Raw genomic sequence first — 23494 nt, forward strand, 5'->3', positions numbered from 1 at the left:
AAGACGGCCTAATTTCCTCACCTTCTCAAATGATGTGCAACGTTTTTTTCAACCTGCAAGGGTTCTTTGGGAAAAGCTCATAAAAACAAACTTTTATAGCCTTGTACTACATCGAAATAAAGCTTCCTTAACAAGAATGCGCTGACATTGCAGTACTGGCAAAGCTTTTTTGCAGGCAGTGCATACTTAGTGTTATGCACTAGCACCAATTGTGGTCTTTTTATATTTACAATGCACATAAAACACCCTTAACAGTACCTTCATTTCGGATTTTAGTGCTTACAAAGAAATTCAAAGACCCAAAGCCCAACGTGGTGATAACATGAGCGTGCAAAGATACTTATGTTATCACCAAAGACACTCCATGCCGGCAAAGTTTTAAAATGAAGCCAATTTTTAATGCCTTTCCTTGCCCCGGATGCAAAGTTTCCTTCCTACAACTTGCATCAAGATTCACGGCACTGTCAGTGGTGTGCGTGGGTATGCATTTTTAACAAATTGCAATATTCAGTTTCTGATTGATTGTAGGTTTTACCGTGTCGACGCAACGCAGGTGATGAGGAGCGCCGTAGTGGAGGGCTTTGGATTAATTTTGACCACCTGGGGATTTTTAAAGTGCACCGAAATCTCGTACACATGGGCATTTTTGCTTGCCACCCCCACCAGAAAAGCGGCCGCCGCGGAATATTCAGTTTCTCACGACCCCAATCACACCTACGGAACACTCGTGGTTGAGATGACACGAGGTGAAGGTTGCAATCAGACAATTTAATATCCACATTTTGTGTCACGGCAAAATTTTACCCAAGCTTTTAAACGAGCCTTTTTTTTTTATGTGCTAGTTACCTACACATAAGCAAGAAATAGTAAATTTCAGTTTTTGCATTGGAAATCGGAAAATATTTGTTTGGATTCAAATTCGTTTAAACAAAACTCATGTGCTTCAAGAGCAAAAATTGCTATTCACAAAGGCTTCCCACATATCGAGCGATCTGAGAGTATAGGAGACAATTGTATAGGCACACTTTTGCAGGCCCCGACTGTTGCGGCTTTCACTCATCTGCGCACTGATAACCGCAAAAGATGCAAGAAAGGCAATTATTTTACTGCACAGAAGGAAGGCAGGTAGCTATTGCACACTTCACAGGCTCTTACCACCCGTTAGGTGCGGAGGTTGCACGCCAGGTTGCACGTTTGCAATCTTCGCGCTGATAAGTGGATGCAGAAACGAAGCACACATCTTGCTACAGTAGCACATGTGCCAGTGCATCTGAGGCAATACAGTGCAGCTGCTGTCTTCTTTTCTTCCCGACTTGTAGTCGAATGCTTACTGCAGCTTTGCACTGGCCCATGCAGCAAGTAGTTTGTCAAGTAGTGCACCCATGAATGGCTTAGGAGTGGTACTTTTCAAAAAGGAGGTTATTTGCAAATCAATCAGATTTACACCTGGTGGATTAGGCTTGCAGGCTGGTGACGGATCGATACGTGTGTACCATTGTTCGAAGCTTCGAATTTTTGTAAATTTGACTATTGGGAATTCAAACTTCTTTTTATCGGTTCATGTGCTATTCTGAAACTCAAATATTTGCACATACCTACCGTCTAAATATCGGGTTCTAACTGTTTCACTCGGAACAAACTGCTGTACAGAGTGGTCATTTGAGCACCAAATTAACATATTTTTATGAAACCACTATTTCTAAATTCATTCCGTTATGCATGACTTTCCAAATCAATTATATATAAATTGTTATTTCCATGTCTTTTTGAAGAACACCTCTAGCAAACAATTCCTGCTGTTGGCCTTTTTCAATACTTTCTGAAAGCTAAAGAGGGTCAAATCTAATCTTAACGGAGTACTGACACAAAATTCCAAAGCTCAGATAACTATGTAAAGATTTTTTTTGTATATAACATGGAGACACCCCAAAAGAAGTTTAAATTGTAAGCACTCAGCAGAACATATTTAAATAGATTTTACTCTTTGCACGCATCAGAGAGCTCTGAACGAATACCTTTTCGACATTGGCATCAGCAAGACGCCATGTGCACCTCACCCCAAACTGCCGTCAGGGCTCCCATGACACAGCCAAAGCGGTTTGCTACTGTTGGCATGCGCTGCTCCACCTTGTGGATCACGTCATTGTTTTTGGGACTGACATCATGCTGCCAAGGCATGCGCAACAAGGACAGTCTGACACGCACGCGCGACTCCAGACTGGCCGTGGTGTGATGAGTAGTGATGTCAACAGCGTCCTCCTGTTATGGCAGCCGCCTTGGTGTCCGATTCACAGAAACCGAAACTGACACAAATAAACGAAGCTGTAATTATATACACTGCCATCGACCATCTAAGGTGCCTTTCCACGATTGGTGGGCTAGTAGGCACCTATAGAAAGGGGGAAAAAAAAAAAGTTACACAAAAATCGTGAACCGAAGAAGTGCCAGGCCTGTCGGGTGTGCCCACTACGATCTAACTTAACTCACACAAGAGTTGTTTAATATGGGCTGACACTCTGCACGCATGGGCATTTGTTTTCTTTTTTACTGAGAAAACACCACCTGTGGTTCAGAATTAAACGTCCAACATTGTACTCAACACCACAGTGTCTCAGTCACTGAGCAGTTTTTGAAAGCTTCTTCACAGCGAAATTCAGCACCAACCTTTCTCGGAAAACCAAAAGAACAATGCCACTTAGAAACTGCAAAATAAAATTATATTTGAAATGCGCTTTTGTTGCACAGTTCCTAACTTCCTGAGAGTTTATGATTGCCACTTTTTTTTTGTTACCACAGACACCTGCACCTACCTTTTCTTGCTTCTCGATCATGCTATACTCGGGGACAACTTAAGAATGACAACGGAAATTGCCCCCCCCCCCCCCGCGCCTCATCACCGCAGCTGGCTGTTACTTCGCGCGGCGCAGCAAGTGCCTTACAGCGAGTGTTTTGAACGTGACGAGGCGTTTCCATGATTTCTTGCACTTAATCTGCTTTTAAATTCCTGCGGCGACTGCAAAAAGACTAGGTGTGAAAAAGAAGACGATATTACGCATTAAGCGCAATCTCGTTTCAAAATGCATGCGCGTATCGACATCCGAATCCGTTGCTTCGGCGGAGCGATATACCACGAGATATTGCCATTCGTAACGTGTACCCTAGTATAGGTGGAATTCATTCGAAAGTTTAGCTGTCAATTTCTTCGCTTGGCAACACTGGACAAAGGCCACGGACATGGCGCGGCTGGTGCCACTGCAGCTGCATGCCGAAAAAAAAAAAAAAACACCGGCGTGCGTCATCTGCTCCGTTTGAACCCGATTCTCAACGGTGTTTCAACAGAGTTGCTATTAATCGTTCTCACATTGGAGTCGAGGCATTACTTTGCCTTCGGCAGCTAGAGCTTGGAATGTCCAACCCATATCATGCGCTTAGCACGGACAAGTGCCGCCATCCCGCAGAGCTCGACGTAACCAGTGACGGCACTCACATGGTTGCTTGCATGGGAGCCTCGCTATTGAATACAGGCTATAGATGTACCCCCATCTAACCTAAAGGGTCGCTTAAGAGATCACGAAAAGCTTTTTGCTTTTTAAGTCAGACCTGGATGTTATATTGCCAAGGGCAGCACAACATGCAGTGCTACCAACATGCTCAAATTGTATCTTTCTTTGACTGTGGAAAAAGTTTTCAGGGGGCACCGGAATAACATGCAAACTGCGCCGTACCGCATACGCAACACAAACACGAGCCATTACCTGAGCCTGTGTCCGCACTATTGAAGACAAGGACAACGGATAGGTTGAAACCTTTAATCGTGCCTAAAGCACCTATGAACCGCTACGAACCGATGCCACTGCAAACCATCCCCATGTGCCAATGCACTCACGGCTTAAACGCTGCCCACTGCAATTGTTCATGTTTTGTATTGAGGTTTATTTCAAGCTCTAATTACTCAGCTTTATGTAGGTGCAAAGTACAGTGTGTAAGGGAGAGACATTGTTTATCGGTAGCATAAAAATGTACATTATCACAGTGCAATACCGAGTTCTTTCAACAGATTTTTAATCTAACATACCACACCAGTCTCCATGTGAACATCCTACTCAAGCTGCTATTACAAGCCGCAACAGTACCAATAACATAACCACGAAGGAGAGAGAAGAAAAGCAACAAAACAGAAGAGGGTGCTTTCCAATGCCCGGCTATGAATGAATGCTTGATGATTCATAACACAAGAAAAAAAAAAAAAAAAAAGATGGTCAGGTGCATACGCGACACCGAAGTCCCTCATGGATGCCGAGTTTGCTAAAAGTGTACATACGTTGTCGCTTGAACCAGCTTGGGGAGGATTAAAAAAATAATAATGCCAGAAAATGGGTGTAAACAGCCTCGGGGGGGAAATGAAAGTTCCATGAGCCATGACGAAAGCATGAACAACCGTTTTGTACAGAGTCAGGCCTCACACACTTCCCTGCGCCAGACACATCAGAAGCCTTCCTGGTACTGTCGGGTCTCCATCTTGGCAATGAGGATCTCCAACTGCCGCTTGGCTTCGCACTGTGGGAAGTTCGACATGTCGTAGTAGTTGGGGGCAATCTTGACTAGCCTGCAACAGAAAAAGTGCCCGACCACATTAAGACATAAGTAACTAGACCAATGCACAGAGAGCTACAGCTATTAAGGTTGGTACACCCTTTTGACACTCATCCCACAATGGATTGTGCTTTGAAAATAACGATGCCACAACCTGGCAGAGCGATCTCGATTTGAGTCGCTGGCCAGACTCTACCTGCCAGACCAAGTAGCTACATTAGATATTCCTCCGAGCACCAGAAAGCAGCAAATTGGCGCAACCAAGCTGTATGTACATCAAAATTGCTAAGAAAAAAAGGAACTGAAAATACGATAAATGAAAGGGTTTTCTGTGCGTACACATGGATTTATGCATTATCATAAAATTCCCAGCAATAAAAAAATAACGTAAAAGTCCTTCAATGGTGGCAGCTTATTCAGTCAGCTTATCCTTACATTTGTTGTTGGATTGTAAAGTTTAATGCGCCGACGCTACACAGGCGATAAGGTGCGCTGTAGTGGAGGGTTCCAGATTAATTTTGACCCGCTGGGGATCAAGATTATCTCCAACACATGTGCGCTGAAATCTCCTACACAAGAATTTTTGTTTTTTTGCCTCCGTAAGAAAAGCGACCGCAGCGGCCAGGAATCGAACCCCCGTCCTTGTGCTCAGCAGCACGCCATAGCCACTGAGCCACCGCGGAAGGTATCCTTACATTTGTACTTGCCAAAATGTAAAGCATGCCTTTATGAGAAAACGCAGTCAAAATGACACGCGTGTTGGAATCGGATAAAAAGCTAAAAACTATTTTAACAAAATTACAGTATCCTCATTCCCATCCGATTTACACGATTCTAGGTGTAAATCGGACCCCCCCCCCCCCAGCATGTCTGAAAGAAAAAAAAAAAGGGGGGGGGGGGGGGGGGGTGGACAACAGAGGAGTGCATTTCGCAACCAAAATATGTTCGCCACTTGACCTACAGCTTGTCCTCACTGGTGTCTTCACTAGTGCTGTTGCTGCCGTCCCAGCTGCTGCGCTCCCGCAGCTTGTCGCATCGTCCAGTGTCAGCCCAGTAAGAGTAGAAAAAGTGATTGATTGTAGGGTTTAAACACGCCGACGCAACGCAGGCGATGAGTAGCGCCGTAGTGGAGGGCTCCGGATTAATTTTGACCAGCTGAAGATCTTTAACGTGCGCCGAAATCTCGCACACACGGGCGTTTTTGCTCTTCGCCTCCATCAGAAAAGCGGCCGCCGCGGCCAGGAATCGAACCCGTGACCTCGTGCTCAGTAGTACAACGCCTTAGCCACTGAGCCACCAGGGCGTATACCATGGCGGGTACCGCATTTGAAATAACTACTATAAGCAATAGGTGGAGTCCAAAAGCAAACGTACAGTTGCAACTACGCAATTGTGTTGGCGATTTCTCGTTTGGCTTGCCATCGCCGGCGGTAAAAGTTTGTTTCTATTGTAGGCTGACCTCCCAACTTCACATTTCCAAATTTGAAGAAATGGGTCTACCTACAATCGTGTAAATACGGTATGTGCCAATGTATGTAGCATAAGTCAGTGTATAAGCTGTGGGCTAATGTACGGGATAACAGAGGACCCTGGCTAGCTTCACTAGAGAAAGTACTACCAGCCGTACACTTGCCCAAGCGGAATTTGAAGACTCACGCACAGGTTCGAGTACTCAGATGCAATAGACAGACTACGGCAACCAAAGTAAGACTTATGCCTGGCAAATACAGGGTGCACACCAGACAGCACGACTATCGTTCGCGGGGAGTAGTGCTCCTTTCACGCGCTCAAGCCGCAGGGACTCTAGATATCTGTCAGCACAGCCACGGGAAGAGGGGCCTCATGGCAACCGGTCAGTACAGTATCTCACGGCAGAGTTGCAAGGAACCAACTGGGTCCATAGTCATCGTGGCCGTGAGAGTAGGCACTCCTGAACCAACCAACACCGACCGAATCGCCCCGGACTCCCCACGGAAAGTGCCAAATGCGCCCTAGCAAGGCTTGGTGGAAAGGGGGTTTCTCAGGGAAAAAGAGGGTGCCGATGGGAGACCAATGAGGGTCCGTCCTCCGGCGTCCTCGTTCGCAAGCCACGTGGCATTGTGAGTACAGCGCAACGCGTGCAGCCAGTGAGGAAGCTAGCACGCTCGTGACCACGCCACCGGCCAAGATGGCCGCCCCCATGATTGGTGAAGCCTAACCACAAGTGCAAACAAGGCATGGGGGCCAAGCACGCCCCCACAAAGCTTTCTCCACCTATACTTATACCAGATTTTTGTTGTACCTTTAAATTGAGAAGTTACGATCTACTGTGACCAAAGTGCAATAATGTTTTGTTTGTGGACCCTAAACTGGCCTTTGGCTATTGGGTTTAACACATTTCTCGCATATGTTGCTGAGCAAAAAGATAATAAAGCTTCAATCAATTAACTTCCATTAATTCAAGTGTCCCATTTTCTTACTAGAACTGTTACTTTCCTGCCTCGTTTTCTCCATGCAGCCAAAGATTGGAGCAACCTTCTCCACTCCATTGCTGCAATCACCTGCCCATCAACTTTCCTAACACATCTAACAAGCCACATTTTTTGCTAAAAAAGAATGCTTAGAAATGTTATTCTGCTGTGGACAAACCAGCTCTTACAGAATACTTAAGAACCTCCCTGTGGCTCTCAGGAGTATGATTGACATGAGGCTACAATTTAAAAGAGACAGCTCATGTACAAAATTAGAACTAACATTTTTGCTACCATGCCCATTCAATGCAATAGTAGGAGATTTATCATTTTCATTCCCAGTGTAATTTACTGAAGATTGTGGGGATTGTGGAGACCCGGGATCACGAACCAGTGCGCCCTTCATGAAGAGACACGATGCGCCGAGAACATGTCAGGTGGAGTGCACCACTAGTTCAGTAGTGCCCCCAAGAGATGGCATTGCCGCATGCTAGCCGGGTTCCACGAATGTGGTTGTGCAGGAGGACAGGAGACCATCAGATTGGAAGTTGGGTATGAAAGAGAGAGATTGGCGAAACACAACGAAGAGCGAGGCCACAGCGGGGCATGCATCTCCGGTGGGGACCGTTTTTGTTGCACGCCGTCAGTGCCTCCCGTTCTGGTCACGACCGAATGGCATGATCGATGAACGCTGCCGAGCTTCATGCTCGCATGTTTTGGGAGATTCCAAATAAATGGCTATGCTTTCACACTATTACGGCCCACATGGTTAACATGCTTGAAGCTAGCGTAGTGGCCTTTGCTGCAGTGCTGGCGATGTTCCCCCTAAGAACCCCACCAGATATTCCACAAGGTGTCCTTAGGATATGTGCTCTGTTAAGTGAATGTGCATTCAAGCTGGTTTCACTTCTACGGTGAAAACATGATTTATGATGCAGCTCTACAATAATTGATTGATTGTGGGGTTTAACGCGCCGACGCAACGCAGGCGATGAGGCGCGCCGTAGTGGAGGGCTCCGGATTAATTTTGACCACCTGGGGATCTTTATCGTGCGCCGAAATCTCGTACACACGGGCGTTTTTGCTTTTCGCTTCCATCAGAAAAGCGGCCGCCGCGGCTGGGAATCGAACCCGCGACCTCGTGCTCAGCAGCGCAACGCCTTAGCCACTGAGCCACCGCGGCGGGTAGCTCTACAATAACTAAACCACAGAAGTTGTAGTAAATGGGCATGGCTACTGCTGTGAAATGAAGCATATTGCTTGAGACTACAATGCCACAGCCACGACCACAGCACAGGAAGAGTCAAACGGCAGTGCTCAACTGGTTGGATCCTAGTTCTGACCATGACGATAGGCCAACTTGGCCAAAACCCCCATATCTTTTAAACAGTAAGCGCAGTTTTGGACTCCTAGGTTATTTTCTCGATTTAATGCACATTTTTTGAAGTCCAGCACCAAACTGACATTTTGAACAAGTTTACAGTAATTCTGGTATCATTTCTGTAAGTAAGGGGGGGGGGGGGGGGTAAACACTGCTACAATGAACTGCGCTTCAAAGAAATTTCCGTTTCAACAAAATATTTCCAATTCCCCGACAGCAGCCATATAGAAGACAATGCAACAAAGCCCTCGCCACAACGAACTATTTGTCTGGCTTGCTTTCGCTCAGAGGGGCTGAGTGTGAACATTCATTTCTTGACAAAATAAGCATAACGCCAGCCATCAGGGCTCTGAGTTTTAAAGAAAATGTGCGCCATACGCCCACAACACCACCCATAAACAAAAAACTCATACATGGACACAGCAAAAGAGCTGAGAGTAGGTTTCTAACGTGTGAAGTACTTACGTTTTACCGTGAGATAATTCTGGCTGCACTTCAGAGCCAACTACAAAGAAACACTAGCCTTGCTCCACAAAGTGCACTCACCACTCAGGCTTGATGTCTGTGACTGTGCGTATGTAGTTCTTGGTGGTGAGGACAAACTCGTTGTAGACCACCCATTCAGGCTTGTGGTCTAGGCAGGTCGACGGATGGAGCTGCACCACTTGGTTATCTTTGATGGTCAAGTAGTGACCGGTCCGCTCCAGGTGGGCAACCTGCACAGAGTTGGCCATAGCAGTCGGGTTAAAAAAAATGAGAAAAAAAAAAAAAAAAAAAAGTTCGTAACGAGTGGTCTCATTGACCACTCGGAGTTTTCTGACGTGGGCCGCAGTCTCAGTATACAGGCACCTTCCGTCAATCTGTTCATTCACTAAATACACTGTCGGTGGCAAGTCGGCTGTTTCTACTATCACTGGCCCTCAATGTGCATTGTTATTCACCTCGTGGAGCATTGTTTTGAAGGTTTCAACAACTGTAATCTCAGCTTAAAATTTTTCCATAAAATTTATTAGTGCACGGTACACCGAAGAAGATACATATTCTGGTGCCCAAAGAATGACATCTCTGACACGCGCAGCCACAAAGTTTGGCAAAAACTGCGACCCCTAAAAAAATGTCACTTGCACAGGCTATACACCATTTTCCTATCAAGATGTGGGCACCACCATTTTGTTTTTTCTATCCAGTGCAGTCTATGAAGCGACCTCCATACTGGGATGTTTAAGTGCTCAGTTTTTTCAGTGTCTCTGTTCGGCGTCCGTGCATTACCCAATGAACCATAGTGGTTTGGCATTGAGTTAGCGGTTGCACTGCTTGTGTGTGTTCTGTTTCGTCTTTCATCACCTGCAGAAAAACACAACAGTGGATTTTAGGTCCTAATTCGCTGCTAGCATAGGTAATGGTGACCGCAGCTGTTGTGAGCAGCAGGTGGTAGTGGTGATAGTGGCATTCCGGAGTTCGTGATGCAACTGCTCCCGATATGGCACCGAATGACATAACAAGCGATATCGGGGAGCAAATATGTATTTCTGATGCCACCTTGCTCGTGATGTTCATGGATTAGTCATGTCTACAGAAGCACGGATGTCAAATGCTCGCTGACCTATATCAACACAACTGTACAAGCTAGTCAAACTACTATTCCAAGGTTGTGATCCCAACTGGTATAACTCCACGCAGCGTATGCGCACTCTCACTTGGAGCCGATCTTCATGCAATCAGCAATGGGTGTCTTGTAATTATAGTACTCAAGATTCTGTGACAATGCATAAGGATGAAAAACTTTCTCAGTCATGTTGTGTCCAGCTTGAGCCATTTTCCAAAAACAACGTTCGCACATCCTGAGCTGCGTTTCCGAATTTCACTGGCTGCTTATCGTGTGATCGACCAGCTATCCTTTCATATTGTTTGGCAGCATAATGCCCCTGCCGAAAAAAGTAAACAAAACGTCGTACTTTTTAAACGCTTGCTTGGATGAAAAGGGGATTGTTCAACAACAGGCTGTAATGACCGAGCAATTCACGTTGCTTTAAATTGATTACAAGGAAACAGAAGTGGCCATAATGTTATAGTTAAGGCTAAAGTTACTTCTAGCTTTTCAGGAAGTCTCGTTTCGTAGCTGTTACCACGGCTTTGGGAGCGAAAAATTAATTTTGCTCGGTCTGCTGCTGTCCAAGTGCGTAAATCTGGCATAAGAGTTGGCCATCAGTACAAGGTATTTGTGGTTTGACGTCTTCACTCAGTGTCCACAGGCAAGCGATGCAGCAACAACAAGTTGCAACCACACTGCATTTTTGCCACATCATGTCGTACACATATGCTGTCACACGGCTGGACGTAAGAGTCTGGCTAAAACAGTTGAAAATTCTACAAAAACTGAGCATACAGTGACAAATACGGCAGAACTATGCAGTGGAACACACTGCATCGAGCTATATTAATAGCTCACTGCATGCAGGCAACGCTAGGTACGCCGGAAGCGGAAGGTTCGCGGGCTGCTAAGAGAACTGGTTTGCAAGTACTTTCCTCCTTTCCTGGCTGCTTAGGGGAAATAGCGCATAGATATATTCGTCTTCCTATAAACGTGACCCCTCAAAAAGTAAGTGCAAAAGTTAAGCCGTATAAAGTGCCGCCCTAAAATCCCCAATAAAAACCAGAGTAAAGTAGCAAATTCTGAACTGCTATGCCCATTCCAGTATTCATGAATTCAGCCCCCCTTTTTTTCTGCTTCCTCACCAAAAAGCAAAACGAACCAGTGCTTTTTGACACTCTCTGGCTATCACACAACCCAATATTCATGGCTTCCAAAGGCACAGGGTGCTGCAAAAGGTTAATGCCCCAGGGGGCCTTCTACTGTATAATGTGCATTTAACAAGTATTTTTGCTCAATGCGCGATAAATTTAAAAAAATCAATACAAGCCCTTTTTGGTGTTTTGTTCTTTCCGTAGTCTTGGCCTCCTCGACACATTTTATTTTAAAAGGTTGCAATCGTTAAGTTTGCTTTTGACAAATGATTTTCACTTGTCACACCACATGACCACGCAAACTCAGCAAGCCCTTACCTGCATGAAGAATCCCGCCACCAGGGTCTTGCGGATGTTAATGTAGTAGTCCTTGCTGGTGAACTCGGTGGACGTTCGTCGCAGGTTGAACCTGTCCATGATCCGCGACAGCTGCTGCCGCACGTTGTCGGCACTTTTCATGGAGCGGTAGTTGACAAAATTGTCATAGCACCACTGCGTGTCCTCGTGGTCTGCGCAGGTTACGAAAAAAGGAGGAGAGAGAGGAGGTTGAATGCAGTGCACTAACGCAGCAGACATTACAAGAACATGTCCGTAAACAGACGTTATATGTCCATGTGACTAGCTAACCAAGGAATCGGATTTTTAAAAATCATGCCTATGAGCTAGAAACGATAATTTTAACCCTTAGAGATAAAGAGAGCACAAGCAAGACAATAAAGGAAGTGCTTCTTGCCTCCGGATAGCTACCAACTCTCACCGAAAATTGCTTAAAATAATAAAGCACTGAAACGTTGCATTTCGGGGTATATGCACTACGTGACAAGGTGGGAACCTCCCAGCCTCACGCATGTATCCAGAACTTCTGCTACCACTTACTGCAATATTTGCTGTCCAATGGTATGAATTTTAAAGACCAGAACCTGTATCAAAAATCTACAGTAGTTACTGTGATGCTCCATACACCCAATTTAGGGGTACGGTGCACTAAACACTATCCAGGTTGGTACATTTTTTTCATTTATACAGAAGCTCAAAAAAGGGGGAGGGGAGAGCGGTATTAATGTTAGCTATGTTGTAATGTTTTATCTCTCGTCTTAGCAGACACTAGAAAACGAGCACCTGCAAATTGGGAACGGGAACAAAGGCCACAAAGATAAGGGCTGCAGCAAAGCAATGCTTGAGGCTCATCAGAGTCACTTCTAGTTTCTCGTGCTGCAAAAGTATTCTTCCCGATATTTTTTTTCCCCCTTAGCAAGCAACAGTACGAAACATTTAGTACGGGCTTCACTCCCTCTTTGAAACATGCGCTTGAGAGCAACAGCTAATAAAATTGTCCCCCAAATTAGAACTTGGAAAATGTGGATTCATTTATACTAAAACATTAGATACTTCTATTCCTTTTGTTTAGAGATGTGCAAGTATTTACAAACATAGTGCTGAAACAACACCGCAAATACACAACAGGAAGAAACAAAACGGGGCGAGCACTGTCCTGGGAACCCTCAAAGGTACAGGTTATTTCATTCAACGTACAGTCAGTGTTTATTACTCACACTACATTCACAGTAATGAGAAGTTTGATATTCCTCCCCTTCCACTTTCCTCTTGTAATCTCTCTCTGAAGGTGTGGTGTGTACATTAGGGCATGCAAACTATTTAGCTTGTTTTCTGCATTAAGGAATTAGTGTAAGCCACATCATCTGGTCACCCTGAATAGGAAGCTATCAGTGTTGCCAAAAAGTATCAGATAACCACGGCAAAAAAAAAAAAAAAAAGAACCTAGAAGCAATATCAAAGAGGAGACCGCAGGAAATTCTTAAAACGCACAAAAGCAATACGTAAAATGTCTAAGTAAGCATGCACCTTGTGTGTGTTTTGTTTTGAACTGTGGGAGCGTAGCCTTAACATACAATTAAACCTTATCACAGCTAAACTAAAGGGACACCGCAACTTGCTTGTTATAACCAATGCTCCGTTATAGCCGTGGCGGGCATTTAGTGCAAATATTATGCACTGTACTTACCGAAAATAAACAGTGGGCGCAATTGAATCTCACCACAAGGCGGTACACAACAAAATAATCACATTCCGGAGATAAAAAAGAAGTCACGCACTTACTTTATTGCAGTTCAAAATTCATAACTGGTATTTCAAACAGACTTAATGCAAAGCAGTCTGTTTTATTTTAGCACATTTCCATTTATGCAACATGCTAAAGGCCACCGCATGGCCCAATAAAAGCCTCGTCTCAGAATAGACACAGCAAAAAAATTTTGGTTTTTAGTACCCGCTTATTTCGTTATGTAAGAAGCGCCAATGATAGCGTCTGGAGCTTTTGTACATGTGAGCAGCAAGCAAGCACTGCATGTCTACGGGTGAAGCTATCAATTTTGAATATTTGACAGCCAGTAACAAACTAGTACTTTTTGCAGCGTTAGCTTATGCGCCCCTATCTTTCTGATGCTGCACCATGGCCATCTCATTCAGTGCAACTGGTTGCAGAGCATCAGTTTAGTGGAGCCACGTAAGCAAGGCGATTATTCCGCTCCGAGGAGGCATGCACTCACTCTGCTTGAAGGCGTGGTACACGTTCAGCAGGGTCAGGTGGTCCCCGTCGATGTGGGCAAATCGCATCTTGGACTCGTCCGCTGCCTTCTTGGCCTCATTGGGTCGGACAAAGCACTGCGGAACTGAACAGTGTCGGATGGGGGGGCCGCAAACGGCACAGGCGCAGCCCCACATCCACCTCTGCTTAGTCAAGCGGCACTAGGCCCCCCACCCAAACCCACCAGGGGCCCCACCGAGAGCCACTCCCCCCACCTCCGGCACGTCTAGAGCCACACAGGGGCTCCAGATGTGTCACCGTGATGCGGTGGTTCAGAAATTCACCCCCGGGTGCACTCAGCCCACGAGGCAACTGCCGGCTACCCCTGCCCAGGTTATCAGGTAAAGCATGCACTTGAACTCAGTCACTTCAGCAGTTACCAACACACCTACGACGACAGGTGAAGACAGAGGGGGGAGGGGGGAATCACCCAATTTCATGCGCACAACTCTGGCCACCAATGCCTACAACACTGCCAGCAGCCAAAACCATTTATTTTTATGTATGTAGTTACCATTTACGATCTACAATAAAAATCCCCAACCCAGGGATGTCTGAACCATTTCACAGTCATGATCACGCATGTACAACCACACTGGGAAATTAGAGAAAGTGAAGCAATCTCGTAGACCACGGCATTCCGTTTTCAACTTCATGCATGTTTTTTTCCGCATCGCGTGCTAGTCCCAAATATTGTGCTCGCTGTAAATGCAAAGTCAGCCATTGACATGATGTTTTTACGTTATGTGGGGGCAAATTGGTGCCTCTGATAATGACGAACCGCCAGGTTTATTCCAGGAAACCACCCGAAATTGCACATGTTGAATTGGAGGATGGGCTTCACCGCATGACACGAGCACCGTGCATGCTAATATTTTTTTTTTATATCTGACAAACTGTTCCGCGCAAGTCGATATTTTTTCTAGGGCGTGTTTTTGAAATGTTTCCCTCCAAAATGTATATTCTAATTTTTTTCTACTACCGGTGGTTTGATAAACACAACTCCTTTTTTATCATTTTTTCGACAACCGGACAAAAATTTTGATTTTGATATTTTTTACAACTATGATATATAAAAACCTTTAAAAAACTGGTATTATTGGAAAGGCCGTTAAATAATCTGCATTTTGTGTTCCTGCAATTAGTGCCTAACCTATTTTTTAGCAGGAAAAAAATGTTTTCTTGGACCCCTAAAATTAGTCAATTTTCCGGCGGTAGCGAAAGAGTTAATGCATGTCCACAAACAGGCCCCTAATAGTTCTGACAACATTTGAACCAGTAAAGGTTTCTTCCAACACGCTCTCCACCCAGCATAACATTCAAAACACGCTAACATTTTCAAAAGAGGACTGCCGAAGTCCTGCGTATCATCCCCTCTGGCATCCCAGAGTGCCCACACAGCCCCATTACCTGAGAGCATGGCGGTGATGGAGAGGGCTTCGTTGGAGCAATTGTATTCACACGATGTGATCAGCATTTTGGCCAGCTGAGGGTCCAGGGGAAACTCGGCCATGATGGAGCCCAGCTCAGTCAATTCACCGTTGTCATCCAGAGACTGCAGGTAGTTTAGCAGCTCCAAAGCCCGCATCAGCGTCTCTGGCGCTAGAGGAAAGGAGAACAGCAGCGAGTCAAGCATCACGCATGTAATGGCCACCAAAGGTCCACTGGTCGACCTTTAAAGGGCCACGTAGACAAAGTTCGGCTTAATTAAAGGATTGCTTCGTTCCACAAACCATGATACCAATTTTACCCCGAACTTCAAGGAAACAATCTAGACATGAAGGAAAACAGATGAAACAATTGAGACCCACCGGCCACTTCCTTGCCGGCTCTTTGCAACACCAGAGGGTCGTGTTTGTACAATTAGTGGCCCCCAACCACAGATGCCACCAAGAAGCACGACTGTGCGATTGTAGTGGTTGGTGCCTCTAGTTCCGCTTCATTCTACCACTTGAATGTTAATGTGCAGTGAACGGCGTCCCCCCTACTGCATCACTTCTGATGTCATGTGCGAAATTTCTTGCCGTTTTTTTTCTTCATTAAAACAGTGTCCTTTACGGCTGGAATAATGCTGAGCGAATTTCCCAGGGCTAGTTCTTTAATATTAAACGAGGTTGTATTTTGTCTTCATGGCCCCTTAAAGGAGTACTGACACAAAATTTTCAAGGCGAGATAACTTGGGAAACAGATGGGTTTGAACACACATATATCATCTGCAAATACAGCCTAGAACATATTTAAAATCAATTTTAAGTGTGCATAACCCAACCAAGCAGCCAGTGGAGGCCCTCACGAGATTGACAACATCGAAACACGTCACGAGTTTGTGTTGGCAGCTTCCACACTGCCGGCATTTCTCGTAAGCTCACTGCTCTGATCAGAGGTCACAGTTTTTGCTCTCGAAAACGAACGACCCGATAGTTGGCGGCGGAGGCGCCATGATTTCGTTGGCTCATCGGGCAGCTGACCGCAACCCAGTTCTACAGTGATTCCAGGCACTATATTTTTATTGCTTTTTTTATTACACTGGACGCATAAAAACGCCGCGCACACGAGGCACACTGAGGGAGCCGTGTATACCACCAGCACGGTAGCTGTGCAGGCACAAATAGCTCAAGTGATAGCTTGTTACCACTCCACTAAGTGGAACTCATGGCGCAAACAAAGCTATGAATACGACAAAGGAGGTAATGATGTGAAGACAAAATTGAATTAAAAATCGTCAGCTGCACCGCTTATGAGAACAGCAATGGGATATCTGCCTCAATTTTAAGCCCAACATCTGTAGGTGGACCTGTAGGCAGACCAGCTGGCTGCTTCCAGCACGCATCTCCCCACCCACTGCCTTGCGCGTCGTTCTCTAGCCGCAGCAGCAATTTTCACTCGCAGCGCCTGCATCACGTTCACGGTTGCTTTTTAATTAAGCTGCAGACAAGATCAGTATGTAAGGGCATTAGCAGAAACTGCCGCCGACGCGGAATCGACAGTGCTACGGCAGCTCTGCTCTGTGATATGTGTCCGACAGTCACGTGGACAGCTTTGTTTATACCAAATCCAACCTTTCATGGCACCCGCTAAAACCAAAACTGCGATTGGCCGCACTAAAAACGTCTCTAATTCAACAACAGTCGCCTGCTGCAAAAAATGAGGTTTCCACACATAATAAATAGGTCATCAACTACCTATCGGGAAGGGGGAAAAAAAAAAGAAAGAAACCAGATGCAAAATTTTTGTCAGTGCCCCTGAATGCACAAGCATATCCTCCCATTCCCGAGGTATCGGAATTCAGTCACTGCCATTCTCATTCCCTCCTCTCCTGCTGCCTACTCGGCCCAGCACTCGCTGCACCTTCACTTCACAATGCATACAACAGATGGTGGCGGGGTGCGGCAAGGCTGTGCGGCAGGCATGTCTGCCACCACTTCAACTAGCAATGAGGTCGGCAGCGATGTGAATGCAATGCCCGCTCAGTTGATGCTGCCCTATCCACACGTGCTTTAACGTCCTCCCTTTTTCTTTCGTTAAATGTCCATGGTTCAGCTGCAGAACTTTTTGCGATGCGCCACATCTGTTGGTCGTACAATAATACAGATTCTAAACACCAAAGCCGTTTTTGATGCACTGCTTGGAACTAATTTTACATCTCACTGACCTTTGGTGGCACCAGTGGCAAGGAAGCGTTTTGAGTGCCCATTTCAAACACCGAAGTTTGATGAGCTGTAAAATTAGTTCCAAGCGATGCATCAAAAAACTGCTTCGATTAATGCACTCACCAGGGTTCATAGTATTGTAAAATATAAAAATTACAGTTTTAGTACCCACATTGTTTTGTCTATTGTTCGACCAAAAATGGGAAATTATCTCTAATTATTTTGGGAACTAAGTGACCAACTGATAAAATAATGCCATATTTGAAATCAGTGGGAAAAAAAAAAAAAAAAAAAAAAAAAAAAAAAAAAACAGCAAGACTGACAAGTTTCCCAAAGTTTACTTGAACATTCCATCCTTAATACATACTAATCTGCTTAATTAGCTACTTTTCGTATGATAGCGAGGGCACCTGGCCAACCTTGTTTTAACACTAATATTTTTGCAAAAAATTACCATTTCATGATGCACCCTCAAAGTGGTTGAGTACAAGTTCCTTATTCTGGGGAAAAAAATTGCCTCTAAGTTAGGTCCCTACCGGCCTTAAACCTTACTATGGCATTGACACATGCCCACCTGTTCAAAGTAAAAATAAAATGCTCGGTTTGTATGTCAGGTGCTTGAAAGAAGTAACCAGTTCACACTTTTCCTGGCAAAACATTTCCTCATCATGTCACCTTATTTTTACAAACTTCAGCTAACATACCGTATTTTCCGGTGTATAAGTCGCGTTTTTTTTCTGAAATTTTCGTTGGTGCGTCTTATCCACCGGTGCGACTTATGTATGAAATAAATCCGGTTTGCGGCGGCCGCACGTGGCCAGCGCACGTTAAGAGACACAGCTCTGTGGACTAAATGAATCCGAAGCCCACCGCTACGGTGTTTCTCATAGCCCATTAGTCGCTTCGGGAAGTTAAACCAAAGAATTTGGAGCTTTTTCTAGTCAAAAACAATGATAATGGCCTGCGATAACCACGCGCCACTTTCTGCCATGCGCAGTAACTACAGTTCGGAATAAATTCAAAGTAATATGAAACTGGGTTGCAAAAATAAAATGCAGTTTATTTATAAATTATTACAGAGAATTACTCTGAAGGAGGTCAACGTGCTGCTAATTTTTAAAATGACAGTTTGGTGATAAGTTTAGATTTTCGGGCCGCTTCTGGGCGCGTCACCAGCGTCACTTCCGTCCGCCATGACACCTTTATTGTGCCGATTTACGACAGCACGCAAGAGATGCGCGACGTTTGGAGAGGTGGCTTAATGGGTCTCAGACTCTTGGGACTCCATTTCTACAAAAACAGTTGTAGCCGGGTTCATAAAGGCCGGAATGATCCGTTCCGCGAGTGTTACGATGTTGGCGAAGAAGACAGTGAGTCGGAGGACGACAACGATGTGCCGGCGGAACTCCCACTTGAAGTTGCTGAATTGTTTGTTAGCGAGGCGGAGGAAGAAGATTTAGATGGTTTTGCCTAAACGCCGTCTGTAAGTACATGCCATCCGTGTGTATCAATAAACCATTTTTTAGAAATTAGTGCTGTCTAGACTTTGCACGTGTCTAGCCCTCCGTACCGGGCGGTGCGTTGATAGGCGGTCGCCGCCGCAACCATGTACTTTCGCCGCTCTTTTTAACGGCCTAATTCACTATGAGTTTACCTAGTTAACAAGTGCGTCTTGTACACCGGTGCGTCTTATACACCGGTGCGTCTTATACACCGGTGCGACTTATATACGTTTTTTTCGGAAAAACTGGCATTTTGAGGGAGCTGCGACTTATACAAAGGTGCGACTTATAGACCGGAAAATACGGTAAATAAGTAGACGAGGACAGGAAGGGGGCCTACCCGGAGGGTCCATAAAGTCGAAGTGCACTAAGTCGTCAATGCCGAGCTTCTTCAGCTGGAGCACCACCGAACCCAGGTTGGAACGCAAAATCTCGGGGTAGGTCTGGTCCTGCATCTCCGTCTTGTAGGCCTTCTCGGTGTACAGCCGGAAGCACTTGCCGGGCCGAGTGCGGCCGGCACGGCCGGCGCGCTGCTGCGAGCTGGCCTTGCTGATGGGCGACACGAGCAGGGACTCCACCCGGATGCGGGGGTTGTACACCTGCCAGGGACCAGAGGATGCCGCTCGGGTCAGCCTGCCCCTTTGCTTGCACTTCCGCTAGCTAAGCTCAACTGCAGACCAGGTAGGGGCTGAGTTACGGTTACAGCAAAATGAATGACTGGCGCTTGCAGCGACACAGGCTCAGAAGTGGTGCCTGTTTTGTTCCCTGCAGTAACACAACTCTTCCCACCTCTAAAAGGAAGGAAATGAGGAAGAAGGGGGGGGGGGGGGGGGGTAGAAGAGAAGACAAGTGTAGCTCGTGGAATAAGAGCACTGGTGCCCTGGAGTAAGAGTGGGCACCACTGAAGCCAGAGGTGGCAAAAATTGCTGCCTTCTTCGCTGATGTTCGCGTGAGCTAAGTTATGATCAAGGCACACCCATCGCACATGCATTGGAATGATGGAAAGCTATTTCTACAGTTACAGCCCAGAACACTGGTGTAAGAGAGAAAAAAAATACAATTGACAAATTCACTAACCCTTTTACAAATACTATTACACTTGGTACAACCATCGGTGCCGTGAATGTTGCCAGATGGAGCAAGCAATAAAAGTACAGCACGCATAATAATTGAAGACATCATTGAACTTGCCAGCACTAAGACAGACTTCCAAAGATGCCAATATTCAGCATGTTTCATTTGCCCTCTCGCTAAACGAGCCCTCAGGTTGTGCATGGCTGTTGGAAGGAAACGCTGTTGCATAGTTTAAGCGTTTTGATATTATCGCCAAAAGCAACCCATTTTGATTTTTTGTTATTGCAGACTCCCCATGGCAAACCAACAGCTGACTAAAATGCAGCCTTTGAGCACAGAGATTGTACTGCCATCCATGTAGCGCATGAAAAACTAATTGAGCATGATTTGCTAAAACCATTTCAAACATGATAATATTGTCAAGGACGACCTCAAGCGAAATTTACCAGGACTACATTGACAAGGTGGGCTCATCCAAAGCACTTAAAGGGTCCATGAAGAGAAAATACAACTTCGTGTAATTTGAAAGAACTAGGATTCAGTATCTCACTCAGCTCCATTACAGCCCCAAAAGATGTTTTTTAACGAAAAAAAAGCAAGAAGTATTTTAAAACTTTCAAATTTTGCGCCACAGTGACGTGTTATGAGCAAGAATGACGTCATACGGGCCAACAATAAAACATAATTTTCAGTGCGTTGACTGCACGTTAGCATTCAAGCGATGCGGTCAAATGGAACTAGAGGCCCCATTACAGACGTCCAGTCATGTGTCGTCACGACAGGTCAGTTACGCGGCCGCCAATCGCACAAACAAGGTTTCGTGACGTCATAGAAAAGTTGCGGGAAATTGGCTAGGGGGTCGCGACTGCTTCACACATTTTCTTTAATATCTCCGTTATTTGTTCAAAGATTGCGATTATATTGGTATCATTGTTATCGGGACTAAGCAGCCTTTCTAATAAACCAGACTTGTATTTTGTCTTCATGGCTCCTTTAAGGTGTTATAATCAGCCCAAGTCATGTTATTTGTTACATGTAGAAAACAACTAGCTGGCACGGAGAGAAAGAGAAAGGAACAGAGAAATTTCTGTGCAACTTCTGAACTGACTCTAGACCTCTGGTACAAATAGGGCCGTAGGAACCCTACTCATGCTGCATGCACTATTTTTTCATGCACCCGTTTGCCTCAGCAACATGCAATGTCATTAGAAAGGTAAAGCTAAAAAGAATGGTACAGAGAAAGTATCAGAAAGAGCACTGTAATGTTTTCTCGCAAATAGTTGCCACAGCCACACAGTTGGACTGGGCAGCAGATATAGCGGAAACTATAGCTACAGAGAATTTCACAAAAATTGCTTGTTGCCTTCAGTATCTTGACGCTCGAACCAAGACAGCGCTGTATTAAAGGTCTCCCTGATAGCTAACATCGTGTGTGTGACACAGTGTTAAAAAAATGACTTAAGTAGAAACTGAAATTGGTTTACACTGCCGTATTAGAATTAAATTAAACGCAAGTGCAAAAAAATAACCTAAGCACACAAAATTCGGAATTTCACCTAACAGGTAAAACAGTTGCATAGCCATTTTTGTAATGTGGTGCATTCGCCACACTTCACGAATGCACCAGGTTGGCACCATTATTTTACCGTCAAGAACCAAGTTCTTTTAGTGGCTCAGGCTCATTCCTTTGCAACAAGACAGTGCATTGGGGAAAGCACTGTAAGCCAAGAGCATTTGGGAGATGGAGGCTTGATCTCTAAAAAGATTGCTCATTACACAAGCTGAACATTACAGTCCCGTACCTTCTGCTTGGCAAAGCCTGGGTCAATGACGAAAACCACCCCGTCAATGGTCAGGGACGTTTCGGCAATGTTGGTTGACACCACCACTTTTCGCCCGATGGCCCCATTTGACTTGGCAGGGGGGGGCGGCTCAAAGATGCGCTGCTGCAGGTTCGGGGGCAGGGACGAGTAGAGGGGAATGCACTTCATCTCACCAACTTCAGGCCCCAAGTTGTCTATCTCTCGCTTCAGCCGTTTGCAGGCTTCTTCAATTTCCTGCAAGAGAGAGAGAGAGAGAGATAAGCCGCTTTACAGACTGGTGTAGGCTCTTTTTCTCGTCTCCGCTCTTCCACAGTCTAAAAGCAGTCGTTATCTTCAAACATTACAAAACCCAAAAGCATCCACAACACATGCAATGCAATATTTCTTGACCAAGACTGTTAAGTGATCCTTTTAATGCTCACAAAGTGTCCAGGGCATTTCTTATCAAGTAAATCAAACTTTTAAAAATTATACACACCATGACAACATAATGCCATCTCTTGCTCTCACAAAACACACCAGTGGAGAATAGATGCACAGTGCAACCAAATTTTGGCCGGGTCATGGGTCAAGAATTGCCATTCTTTTTGCAAAATTGTCAACTTGATTTCAGTCTGTTGAGAACAGCAAGCTGTGTGCTAATTAAAACAACAATGTTTTTAATGCAAGCACCCCCCTTTTTTATTCTTATGCAATTTGAACGACTACTAATTTACTTTCGTATCGAAGTTCGTGTCCGGTGTTATGACATCCATTCTTTCATTCTCAACAGCTGGGCAAGCCTATAAAACACCAGCCCACTTCCCCCAACCTTGGAACAAACTTCCTGAATCCATCATCAATTAATGCAACACCTTAAAACTTGCACTTAAGCACAGACTGCTTCACCTGTTAACAGATTTTCTATGGCATGTGGCCCTGCTTAATTACGTGTTTGCCACCCTCCATGCAAATCATCACTGTAATAAATGATGATTGACAAAAAAGTTGTGTTTTAAGAAGCTGCCACTAATGCTCAACGCATTACCGTAGCCCGCTGTACCCTCAGTGGCATGAGAATGCTGAGAAAATACGAAGAAAGAACACTAAAAGGACCAAGATAGAAGCAGGACAACTTACCTCTTGGCCGGTGAGAAACAGAAGAATGTCGCCTTCAACTTCTTCACACATGTGAATCTGGATGACCGTCCGAATGGCTGCCTCCAAGTAGTCCCTTTCTGGTTCTGGAGTGTAGAATATCTCGACGGGATGGGTGCGGCCAGGCACATTCATCAAAGGTGCATGGTCAAAATAGTTCTGCAACAGGCAGAGTGACTTTGTGGGTACCTTGCCAAAGCTACAGCACCAAGCAATAACACGCTATGCCTCTTTCCTTACAGCAAATGACAGAATAAAATAACAAAATGCCAATTAAAATACAAAAATTAAAACTATTGTAGATTTCAACCGCCTTGCTATGCACAATAGCAGTAAATTGCATTTAACAAATGATCTGGCATAAAAAAATTTAATATCCACAAGTAATTAGCTCTGAACTTCCACCTTCCTTCAAGTGGCACCCAACTTTGACAGAAAATATTTGAAGTTAAAGCAATTCTCGGTGAACCTTTTTATTATTGCCCGAACTTCAAACTGTAAAAACAAGAGATTTTTAATAGCCTATGTAAACCC

At 45.1% G+C, this 23494-nt stretch overlaps 1 protein-coding gene across 1 annotated transcript in view; it reads right to left on the minus strand.

The window, feature by feature from the left end:
• Positions 1 to 4045: 4045 nt before the first annotated feature.
• Positions 4046 to 23494, minus strand: part of Dhx15 (DEAH-box helicase 15) — a 35665-nt gene continuing 16216 nt past the window's right edge. The window contains exons 5-12 of the mRNA XM_077687318.1: positions 22943 to 23119; positions 21803 to 22057; positions 19267 to 19525; positions 15185 to 15376; positions 13737 to 13859; positions 11488 to 11678; positions 8971 to 9140; positions 4046 to 4606 (exon numbers count right to left, since the gene is read on the minus strand). Coding sequence (XP_077543444.1) covers positions 4486 to 4606; positions 8971 to 9140; positions 11488 to 11678; positions 13737 to 13859; positions 15185 to 15376; positions 19267 to 19525; positions 21803 to 22057; positions 22943 to 23119 — 1488 coding nt within the window. The 3' untranslated portion in view covers positions 4046 to 4485. The remainder of the gene's footprint in view (positions 4607 to 8970; positions 9141 to 11487; positions 11679 to 13736; positions 13860 to 15184; positions 15377 to 19266; positions 19526 to 21802; positions 22058 to 22942; positions 23120 to 23494) is intronic.

This window comes from Haemaphysalis longicornis, unplaced genomic scaffold, assembly GCF_048455015.1.
Source record: "Haemaphysalis longicornis isolate Haplotype H1 unplaced genomic scaffold, Haemaphysalis longicornis Haplotype H1 scaffold_1, whole genome shotgun sequence".
Lineage (NCBI taxonomy): Eukaryota > Metazoa > Arthropoda > Arachnida > Ixodida > Ixodidae > Haemaphysalis > Haemaphysalis longicornis.